Source organism: Linepithema humile, unplaced genomic scaffold (genome assembly GCF_040581485.1).
Source record: "Linepithema humile isolate Giens D197 unplaced genomic scaffold, Lhum_UNIL_v1.0 unplaced_1, whole genome shotgun sequence".
In the NCBI taxonomy this organism is placed as follows: Eukaryota; Metazoa; Arthropoda; class Insecta; order Hymenoptera; family Formicidae; genus Linepithema; species Linepithema humile.
Window position 1 is genome coordinate 782,432 of NW_027124985.1, and position 12,499 is coordinate 794,930.

Here is a 12,499-nt window from a genome sequence, read left to right on the forward strand (position 1 = left end):
TTTTATGCTTATTGCTTTTTTGAATAATAGTATTTATCACTCTACTTTTTCGCAGGCAAGCCGACATAATTGCAACATTAATTGTTATTATTACGCACCAACATGTTGTAGAACAATTGGCTAAGGTATATTTTTCAGACTTAAATAACACTCATTTCTTTATTACTTAATATTGAACTTATTTTTATTTGATTTTTTTGTACATGACATATCCGATCCGATTACTTTTAACGCAGCAATTAATGCACTCATAAACTGCGCAAAAATTATAGGTTTATTGATATTGTCGAAATAATTTGTCTTAGGTACATAAAATATAGGTACTGAAAATTAATTTGAGAGAAAAGCGATTAATTGATGCTGTTAGAAAAAAAAAAAAAGAAACGAAAAGATGAGTATACAAGAAAAAGCACAAACTATGAATTCATCAGTTTTCGTCAGTTTAAATAATATTTATTTAATTTAATTATTCCTTCTTAGACTGCAAATTTTTGTTGGACCAGATATTTGTTATTTTTCATCATTTCTTTACCTGTTCATCAACATGGCATAAGAAAAGTTTCACTAAAGTGGCTTGTTTTAAAATGCGGTGATGTTTTTGTCAAACAATGTAAAATAAGTCTAAATTAGATTATCTTACATTATTCAAGTACAATATCTTTCGAATTAAAATAGTCTAATGTTGACAATGTGAAATAAATAAAATACGATAAAGATATAAAAAAATTAATAAATTTATTAATTTTTTTATATCTTTATCGTATTTTATTTATTTCACATTGTCAACATTAGACTATTTTAATTCGAAAGATATTGTACTTGAATAATGTAAGATAATCTAATTTAGACTTATGATAGGTTTGCATATGTAATGTAAAATCCAAAATCATACTCTAATTGCTATCTGAATTATATTGTGACTTATTGACGCAACTTTAAAATTGGTTCTTTCGAGCAGTATTTCCGAGTTACAATAGTCATATTACAATCCGGCAGAGCAATTTAACACACTTCATAAATAAGGCACTTCTCAAATATTATATATAATAAATATAAATTAAGATATTCGTGTTAATAGATTCGTTGATTTTACAACGCAAACTGTTGTGCTCTGTATTAGATATCCGGAAAATAGAAAATTCTAATTGTAAGATATTTTGTATATGGCTATTCTTGGTGGCAATAATACTGGTGGGTAGAAAGTAGATAACGGTATCCTAAAGATTGAAGGATTATCTTTTTAGTAACGCCGAAAATTGCTCGTAAATATACATACTTGTTGCACATTCAAGTAAATTGTACGAAGATATACGTGTCGTATTCGCGGTGACGAAAATCATTACAAACAAAATGCCAAATCTGTCACTATTCAATATATGTTTTTATCCAGCGAGGGTGTAAGTTTCCGAGCACAAAATAAAGAAGCTTCTTAAGTTGAGAAATAAACTTTTGAATGTATTTATTGATGAGTAGATCTGATTTTTTTCACGCCTAAATATCCTCGTTATCGGTTCGGGGTTCGATTAATCCTCTCAAATATTTGCCAAAAAAAATTCCATGCTTATGTGCTCATATCAATGGAAACAATGGATGGTTTTTTTATCTGAGATTATCAATATATTCAGGAACGGCGTCGTCGCCGCCATCGTCCTACGCCGTGGAATTAAAATTATGAGTAGCCGCAGAACATCCGAAACCTCAGACTTCTTGTCAATTTTGAAATATGTTTCTTTTGACTCTGGATTATGTGTTTGTTGTATGTATTGGATAATTTTGAATTTATTACAGATATTAAATTTTTATTTTACTATTTTGTAATTTCACGAATTTCTTCTAATCTTGCAATTTGTAACAAATTCAATATTTTATTTTTAATAATAAAATAAACAATTTTTTATTTATACAATATTATGATTGAGAATACTTGCAGTTAGATTGTTGGAAGCTCGCTTGTATGATTCAAGTGATTCCTTTTTTTATAAATAGTTAATTACACATCGTGCAAGATTATCTTATGTCGTTGACCGCAATTCCGTTATTCTGTGTAGAAAGAAAACTCACAATAATTACAGTAGAATGTATGATGTAATATAATAAATGATTTTTATTATAAGAACTAAAAGTTTAGAAAATACATGTACAATTAGATTGAGCTCAAAATATAATGATTTTCTTAAAAGACATATAATGGAAAGGCTTATATAATAAATATCAAATAATATAACAGAAAAGCATTAAGAGCTGTCGCAGGCTGTTAGTGCAAAATTTTTTTAAATAAATATTTAAAAAATTAGTTAATTAGTTAATTAGTCAAGAAGTAAAATTGAACTGCAAGTAAAAAACGCTGCATGATATAAAAAATTAAGACTAAAAAAATTAAAATGAAAAATAAAATAAAATGTATATCTGAAAACTTGCCAAAATCATAGTTCGAGAATTAAAAAATGCATTGTAATGTCATATGCTGTCAATATTTATCGTCTGCCGGAAAAAGAATCACTGTGACAGACGAATGTAAAAATTGATCATACAGGAAGCAGAAGAAGGAAGAATTTACACACCTATGTAACTGAAGTCAAGTAATCGGCAATAAAAAAGTCGGGATAACGTACAGAGAATTTTTGATATGTTACGTAATAACGACAATAACATAAATGCATTTTCACACATTCCTGATATATTGGTTTCCTTATATTTAGTCTTCTAAATAATACTGCTATGTTGGTAATGAAAAGTAATTACATTCCATTTTTAGTAAAATGGTTGAATTGAAATTGTTTACTACTTCCTAAAATTAAATATTTCAAGATGATATCTTAGATTCAAATGTTATAGTCATTCTCATATCTAATAAAAATTTTAACAGATATGATAGCAATTATTACAAATTTATAATTAGGAAATTTGTTTCTTGCATTTTTAATATTTTTTCTTATAAATAATTTTATGGCTTTCACAAAGTGTGAAAACTATTAATATAAAACATTAATATTATTTAGATTAAAATTCAATTACTTATTTTCAATTTAGTAAATCTTTCATATTTCACTGCTATATATTGTACAAATTTGTACCATTACATTTACAATCTTAAATGTCTGACTGCATAATAACCAAATACAATTTTACACGCAAAATTAATATCTTCTATATATTTATAAGTATTTTATTTTAACAATTGTATTTGTCAGTAACTACAAACTGTACAATTTCGGTTTATATACGCACATTTAACTGATTATGAATCTTAATTTTCGCGCTCTTCTATCTACTAGTAAAATGTTTTCCTGTTGCGTGACCTCTTAGCAACTGTTTGCATGACATAACATATATATTATATCAGTTACGAATATGCTTCTTAGTATTCAGAGACTTCTTGGAGCTAACTGAATCGCAGTTTGATTTATATAGCTTCGGCATTCACGATTTGTGTGTAAGGTGATGTTAACTGTATTATTATTACAAAATTGTAAATTTTCACGTAGCAAGGAATTTTAATTAACGCTTTTAATATATGTAGGTAAGTGATCAGAAACAAAATATTTTTAATTCAAAATATATGAAAATTTATAAAGCATGATAAATACAACTTTGTTTTCTTAAATCTCTTTCTGAAAAAGTAACTGTGTCACTAATTTCTTTTTACTTTAACATTTTTTATCTTGCACAGCAGTGATGAGCAATCTTTGTTCTGCAGTGTGCCAAAATTAAAAACCTAATATTCTATACGGGCCGCAACAAACGTAATATTAAATACTTCAATATATTTTACAATAAAAAAAATTTAATTTATAGGGTGGAATTCGTTAATTTCGACCATGAAACTTTTCTTTTAATCTGATTTACTTTTTATTAGTTATATTTTTAATATATGTATACAAAGGCATATGTACACATGTAAATTTTTTTTATCGGGAGGTATTAAATATGTAGCTGGTGTTTAATTAATTAAATATTTGGCTCTGTTTCTCATCAACAAACTTTTCAATATTGGAAAGTATGTTTGCTAAAATTTTTACACTTCAGCAAAATAAAGTGCAACGTTTTGGAGGGCTGCAGGTAAGTAACTGGAAAGCTGCATGCTGACCGCGAACCGCGCGTTGCTCATCACTGTTGTACAGTATGAGTCTCTTCATGTGTAATGATTAATCACCATTTTTTGCGAAGTAAAAATTAACCTTGTGTGTGTGCGCGTGCAGCTTGCTTGCGTGCATTTGAGAGAATAGATATCATAACTGGTTAGAAACATAATAATTTGATATTTTTATGTTCCTTTTTTTATTTTATTTTAAAGGTTCTCGGCTTAGTGACACTTTCAGTTATAATATCGTTTTTGTTTTATTTCTATATTCTAACAGGCACTTTTAAATATTTATTATGTTTTATAACACTCTGTGAAACTACTCATGTATATACATAGTTATGTATATACATACATACAATATTATTATACTATCTTTCTAAACATTCATCAGACAAATTTTATGAATTTTACTTTTCCATGTTTTTTTTCACTTTATCTTGTACTGAAAGAAAAGAACAATAGCAGTAACCATAATCAACGACGCTTTTTGGCGTCAAATATTTTTCTAAATGTTCTATAATAACTTTACAGGTTGGTCCATTGTAATCAATCTATTAAAATATCTTAAAATCTTTAAGTTTAAGACAAAAATGTTTTTAATCAAAATTGCTCAGTTACTAAAGGGAAAGAAGATAGTAATCTTGGTTGACTTTAAGAAAATGTTAAGGTCAGGAGGAAGGCCCAGTTTGCAAACGTGCGTTCGTCTCTTAACTTTTATTTGTGCGTTATAGAGCTGGTATACAATCAATCCGTAGGCAATAATATTATGTGCAATATAGTTTGTCCGAAATAATGATGTGTTTGCAATCGTGCGTTCGGTTCTTAACTTTTTTGTAGGCAATCGTACTGTAGGTAATAATTTTTGGTGTGCAAACAAAATGTGAACAAATAAGATGTCGGCAATCGATACTGTTGGCAAAAAATTTGTATCCAAACGGGACCCCCAAGATCAGGTCAAGATCCTTTAAAATTGTTTGAATTGAAATAAAGACTTGAGATATTCTAGTGGGTTGATTAAAATGGACCACCTTGTGTAATTGGCTATATATTTGACAATACTATACGTATAAAAATATTATTGTTAACATTATACTAACGATTTTTATAAAAATGAGTATCGTAACTATAATTGTAGTACTATGTAATTATAGTCCAAAACATGATACACTTTTCTTTTAGTATATCACGATTTTTTTCTATATCTTTCCAGTCTAAATTCTAATCGTTATTATGTGCTTTTCTGTTATATTTAAATTAAAAATTATGTGTTGCAAATGTATATGTTTTACTGCCAACGAATACATTTTTCAGACAATTTTTTTGTACATAAAGAAAAATGAATATAATATTCCGAAAGCTTTTAACAAATGGCGAAATAATGTTAATCGCTACAATAGCACTTTGCACTGGTATCAATACCGAAAATGACACTACAGGTCGTTACCATTTACCAGATTACATAATACCATTGCATTATAATGTCAATATAATATTTGACTACAAAACAAATTATGTTATTGGAAAATGTAGCATACTTATACATATTACTCGTGAAACAGAAAATATATCTATGCATCTAGTGACTTTTGCTGTAATAAAAATTGTTTTGTATGACACCCATCATAGTAAAAAAGTTCACGTTCCAAAATATTTATTTAATACTGAACTAAATATGTTTATGATCCATTTTACCAAGGACCCAAAAGTTTCAAAATATTTACCGGCTGGTATATACACTCTAATACTGACATATATATGTGACATAAAAAATAACAAAAAACACTTTTATAAATCTTTATACACAAATAGAACACTGGACAACAAACTGTAAGTTAAAAAAAGTACTTTAAACAAAATTATATTATAAAGCTTATTTTTGTTAATATTCTTTGCAAAATATATTTATTAAGTACATTTATAAACCAGATGACATTCCGTGAATTGCGTATTACATTAAATAATCATAATAGTACTCAAATGAATTTATCACTGCATTTCAAATTTGTCGGTTTTATGATGTAGAAATATGTATCAAATTGGTACATTCTGTACAATGTTATAAACTATGATTCAATTTTTTTAAAACCCAATGTTTTTTTATCTATTCTTGAGATCTTTATGTATAATTATATATAAAATTTTATATTTGCATATTGTTATATTATGTAATATGTAATGATAGGTTAATAGCGACAGGTGTTGATATAATGACAGCTCGACAACTATTCCCATGTTGGGACGAGATAGAACTTTATTCCGTTTTCAAAATTTCCATTCAGCATCATAAAAATTACACAGCTTTATCAAATATGCTTATACAAACGACAGAAAATGACAATGACATGATGTGGACACATTTTAAGAAATCTGTTATGTCCATTCAACATTTAAAGGTTGTGGTAACCACATTCACTAGCATTTCTACTTCGGTTGGAAATGTCACATTTTGGAGTAGAAGAAATGTAACGAACCGTTTAAAATTAGCAAAATGTATTGCCCAAAAAGTTCTATATTTTTTGAAACGTGAAAATAATATGGACAAATTAGCAAAAATGGACTATGTTGCATTCTGGGATACTCAACACAATAACAATATGATATGGGGATTAACTTTACTGATTTTACAAAGGTAATATTCAAAACTAAAATAAAATCATCAAAAATTATTATTAAATAAAAGATATAAAACTATCAAATAATAAAATAATAATAAAAGTTTAAAACTGGAAGATATTCATATTTTTATGTCAATATATGTATATAAATTAGGAAATAGTCGAAATTTATACAATTTTACTTGTGTCACATTAAGAAGATATTATAACCTTTAGTTCAAATCAGAAATTAAAATAATAATTCTTTACGTGAAATCAGACTTTAGTATAGTTTCAGTTTTACAAGTATGAAAACTAACTGTGTGTTTTAAGTTGCACGAATAACATAACTGCTATAAAATCTCTTACTATATCAGTTACTTTGTCGGAACTTATCGAAGTACTTGTGCTCCAAATTCTAATTTTCTTTTTCATCCGTGAAATTATTTATGCAAAATGTACAAAATATCTTTTTTTCAGTTTTTGAAATAATGTTTGTTCGTAACTGTGTAAGTAAACAATTATTATTACGTTGTTTTATACGCAAAATAAATCACGTTATTAAACATGAATACCAACTACCTCATAATTGTCAAAAGTCACTTTATTTCTATTTGTTATGAGACTTAACACAAGAAATTTTAAATTCATTATTGCAAAAAACAATTTAAAAAAAAACTTTTTAATTTCTTTGTAATAATTTGATCTACAATATAAAGGTTTAATAAATTGTTTAATTACAGCAAACATTGTCCATGAATTTTTCATATTTGAAATCATTTTGCAGAGAAACTGATATTCATGTCGAAGATTCAGATTCCGTTGGGCATAAATTGAAAGTGGCACATTTTATAACAAATCAAATAGTATCTGTTTGGTATAATGATGTGTTGCTATGGTCGAAAACAGGTTTCACTACATTATTTGCAACGTACATTTTATATCAGGTATATCTTATATCGCGTTGTTTTAAATTCTTATAGTTGATATACCACATATGGCAATCATTTAGATTTACATAAACAGTTACAATCGTCTTGACTTTGTCACACGTTACCAATGCCAATTGTTCTGACAATGAGTAACAAGAAAAAATTATAGATGTATCAAGCTCTGATGATTGTTAAAATCAATAATATTCAATAGAAGCGTAAAGAGCCAACAGCCGGATGTTCGTGCAAAGGTTATCGTATATTAGTTTATAACCATTAAACATTTACATTAAAAACAAACGGATACGAATTCTCAATGATAAACATAATTTGAGTGTTTTTTTAAAGTTCTTAAGCAATCGGCAGGTAGGTTCCCCGATTGATTTTAACAATCATCAGAGCCTGATACATCTATAATTTTTAATTCACGCAAGCAATATGATGCGTTTTTCTTTATTTTTTGAATTTATTAGATTTAATTTCGGGGAACCTACCTGCCGATTGCTTAAGAACTTTAAAAAAACACTCAAATTATGTTTATCATTGAGAATTCGTATCCGTTTGTTTTTAATATAAATGTTTAATGGTAATAAACTAATATACGATAACCTTTGCACGAACATCCGGCTGTTGGCTCTTTACGCTCTTATCGAACAAGAAAAAAGTTTTAGTCACTTGTTATTTATTAAAAAGTTATTAATATAAAAAGTTTACGGAAAAGGACGTAATTTTACGACACCAAGTATATTAAGAAAACGAACTTTTATTGTTAGCAGATTTATTTATTTAAACAGGGTAAATTGAACGCGTGCCAGAAAAAGAGCTTTGCCTCTCTCTTTCTGCAGCTTCAAGAAAACCTTATCCCCTATCCAATCCCTATACTTTTCTGAAAAGAATTAAGCACGGAGCCTCTTCCCCTCTTATATCCTCAAACTTGATTGTAATAATTATTCCTACATTGTAAAACAAGTGATGATGATCTATAATTTGTATATATGTATGCATAAATGTTACTTTTTGACACCGAGGGCACATAATTTCTCATCTTACATTTGATACAAATATATGATTAGATTTTCATCATTGTCAAAAAAAGAAATTCATGTAGCAACACATGTCGTTATGAATTTGTAGCAGAAACTGCGTACTTTATATTATTCATATAACACAAGTAAAAAGAAAAGATTTGCTACATGATGACAGCATATGACCTTTCCTCGAAACTCCAGAGCAGAAAAAATTATAGGAATATTTATTTAAAGTACTAATTATAATAGTTAATAACTTTTTATATTGTTCAAAGCTTTTAAACGTAGAGCGACGACTAAATACATACATCAATTTTCCACGTTGAAATAAATAAATCTGTTAAAAGTTTGATCTGTTTAATATACATGAATGTTAGCAAATTACGTTGTATTCATTAAATTTCTTTCTTTAATAACTATTTAATAAACAATACATTTTACAATAAAAAACAAAAGTTTATTTGCAACGATCAACGGTGGTGTATTATTTCAAATATAATATCTTAACCAAATAGTGATTTTATTATTTTAAACTTTTTAGATTCCTGTGGATTATAACATAATGAATTTATTTATCGCCGAAACACAACGGGAATCTTTTCTCTTTAATACTGCTTCAAATGCAATCGAAACGAATTCACTTAGCTATCATCTAGATCATGTGAAACGTAAGTTAGCAAAATATATCTAAAAGTCTAGAAATGGTTAAAGTAAATATAATTAAATAATACTGTTGAATAATATGCAAATTTTTAAATTTTATAAAAGAAAATAAAAGTTGAACTACACACAATGTTACGAAACAGATTACAGTCTGGCTCGATGCTAAAAAATTGAAGTACTCCACCGATATTAATTGTTTAAATTACCTGTGTAAATTTATTTTGTTTGATTTTAATTCTGTTGCTTATTTAATTCAGTACTCGGAATTAGTTGAATATTTCAGCTGATTTCCGCGGTATACGCCTCCTTTCCTCTCCTTACCGCGCGCGCCACAGCCGTTTGGGCCAGCGCCGCCGAGCGTTAGGAGCGACACTATCTGATTATGAGTGGGTTCTTCTCCCTATTTATTAAAATTTAAAAAAATTTAATAAAATTTATTAAAAATAAATTTTTTATTTTTTAATTTAATAAGTGAAAATATTTCAATAGATTTTTACGTCACCCATGAGGTACTAATGCTGACGCGTTTTTTTTTTTAAGTGGTTTCCTCCGTAGGTCTATTCCAATAAAGATAAAAATAACAAATTTTTAATTTAAAAAAAAAATATAAAAGAGATTTTTTTAATTAGATTTTCTTGGCCTTTTATGAGAATGAACAATTGATGCAATAATGTAGATAGAAACGACTTTTTAAAAATCGCATCAGCATTAGTACCTCATGGGTGACGTAGAAATCTATTGAAATATTTCCACTTAATAAATTTAAAAATAAAAATTTATTTTTAATAAATTTTAATACATTTTTTTTAATTTTAATAAATAGGGAGAAGAACCTACTTACAGAACCTCATCAGATAGTGCCGCTCCTAACGCTCGGCGGCGCTGGCCCTAGCGGCTGTGGCGCGCGCGGTAAGAAAAGGAAAGGAGGCGTATACCGCGGAAATCGGCTGAAATGTTCAACTAATTCCGAGCACTGATTTAATTGATTCGTTGTGTTTTGGTTTTCTTTGAAAGCATTTTGTCCCTTGACGGACAAGCTCGAGCTTATATATGCACGTTTAATTGTGTGAAGATGTCAACAAACGAAAGACATTATCATATTTGGTTATTATATCGGGCTGTCAACCCATATTAGTCTAACACAATGGTGTGAAACAAGTCGGTGTAATTTCGAAACTCTCGTGTAACCTCTTTGCCGATACTGACGGCAGTCGTGCCAAAATCGTCAAATCGATAGAAAGGCTGAAAGGTTGAATACCAAGAAATTGTTCTAGCACGTTGCACTCAAAGCAAATAAATTTAAAAACACTTCAGTGAAACTTTCAGTGAAACAAAACGCTCGTTATCATCTTTCTGTCCTTGTGACAGTTACCAGCAATCCTAACATACAAAATCTCATTTACGTCTTTAACACACAAATTAAAATACAATGTATTGACATACATAAATTTCATTATAAAAGAAATATATCTTAACTTTTATAAAATATGTATTTCAAAGTACTTAACAAGCACTTTATAATATTAATTGTTTTAGCATCCAATATATGGCGCATGTTACACCATTTGATAACTCCTGATATATTTTGGACGGGTATCCACACATATGTTAATAGCAAACAGTAAGTAATATCTAATTATCTCTCTAGCTAGATAATTATCACATAAACTAGATATTGAAGAAGGGAGACGTATTTAAAATTCTACTATCCAAAGATATAAATATAAAAACATTAAGAGCCGTCGCAGGATGTTAGTTATCTTTTTTTCCAATAATTCCTATCAGTACATTATGATTCTTCATATATGAGAACAATGTACTTAACTTTTCGTACACTTTAAGTATCTTGATCTGAGATCGGTGTACAATTTAACTGCTTCACGTAGATTAATTAATTAATTTCTTTAAGAAAAATTAAAAATTTTGCATTAACATCCTGCGACGGGTTTTAATGCTCTTCTATTATATTATTTAATAGTTATCATATGAGCCTTTCCATTATACGTGTTATAAATATAAACTCCTTCAAACCTATCCGAAGAAGTTATCTTAAATCTTCAAAACTGTAAACAACATAACGTTGATTTTCAAAGAAAGGCATCAAAACTGATATATCTTGTTTTTGTACGTTATCACTCAGCTAAAAACACAAAATAAAAATTTATACATTAGATACTGCTCCTTATTAAATGGTATTATACTTTTAACATACTAATATTATACTTTTATCATTATTATTTCTAACTTTTAAGTAATTAACGTTTTTCGAAAGCACGCGAAAACTGAGCCTGAAAAAATTGAGTTTTAAAACCAACGAGTCTACTGAAAATTATAGAACATATTAGAAATATAAAAATGTACTGCTATAAATTGTTTAATAATGTATTAAGTTGTTAATTATTACAAATCGATTCCAAATTTTTTTTATTGCAAAACTGTTGCGTGATTATGAGTTCCGAAATAAATCTGAGAACGATTGATTACTTAAATCAAATTGAAACACACAGTTTAATACCAAAAATAAGGAACACAATATAAACTTGTTCCAATAAGAAAGGCTTCAGGTTATAAGTCTCTACAAAGAACGAAACGAAAAAGAAGTGAGGGGATCAAGAGAGAAACAAAAGAATGTATTTAACGCATTTTCCTGTCCAGAAACCTTTTAGATTATTTTAGATTATTTAGAAATATGTTACTTTAAAAGGCCTATATCAAATTCGATGCCCCCACTATTCCCTCTTTCGTTCTATCAGTCTATCTATTTATTGATCTATCTATCTTCTAAAATCAAAATACTATTTTTATTTATGTAAACCAAAATTGATTTTTGAAGTTTTATCGAATTGACTTTCACAGTCCTTTGAAAACTAATATTTAACATATACATATGTATACAAATAAAGAAACTTTTTTTCTTTATATTATAGTCAAAATTTATTAATATAATTATAAGTTCAGGTTATATAAAATATAACTGAAAATGTAAAAAATAAGATATTTCGATAGGTAATGATTTTTATCTACAATTTTAAAAACAAGTTTAATTTATTGCAAAAGTCAGACTAGATAAAGAAACTTTTCAAATCCGAAAAGATATGTCCTACATATTATCCTTCACGTATAATTACACAAATATATTATTACACTAATTATACAAACATATAAATTAACACTTTCGCGACCGTTATATATTCGCTT

General features: G+C 27.8%; 1 protein-coding gene across 1 annotated transcript; it reads left to right on the forward strand.

Moving 5' to 3' along the window:
- Positions 1-3,226: 3,226 nt before the first annotated feature.
- Positions 3,227-12,437, forward strand: LOC136996868 (glutamyl aminopeptidase-like). Its single transcript, XM_067360998.1, has 6 exons — positions 3,227-3,520; positions 5,396-5,911; positions 6,267-6,713; positions 7,466-7,625; positions 9,180-9,306; positions 10,838-12,437. The coding sequence occupies exons 2-6, from the start codon at positions 5,421-5,423 to the stop codon at positions 10,924-10,926; spliced, it is 1,314 nt and encodes a 437-aa protein (XP_067217099.1). The 5' UTR covers positions 3,227-3,520; positions 5,396-5,420; the 3' UTR covers positions 10,927-12,437.
- The last annotated feature ends 62 nt before the right edge of the window (positions 12,438-12,499 follow it).

What these genes read in the sequence shown, in the direction of transcription:
- LOC136996868 (XM_067360998.1), top strand. Translation starts at nt 5,421, where the DNA reads ATGAATATAATATTCCGAAAGCTTTTAACAAATGGCGAAATAATGTTA. An exon ending in AGAACACTGGACAACAAACT is followed by an intron (nt 5,912 to 6,266) that starts GTAAGTTAAAAA and finishes ATGTAATGATAG; the next exon opens with GTTAATAGCGACAGGTGTTG. An exon ending in ACTTTACTGATTTTACAAAG is followed by an intron (nt 6,714 to 7,465) that starts GTAATATTCAAA and finishes ATCATTTTGCAG; the next exon opens with AGAAACTGATATTCATGTCG.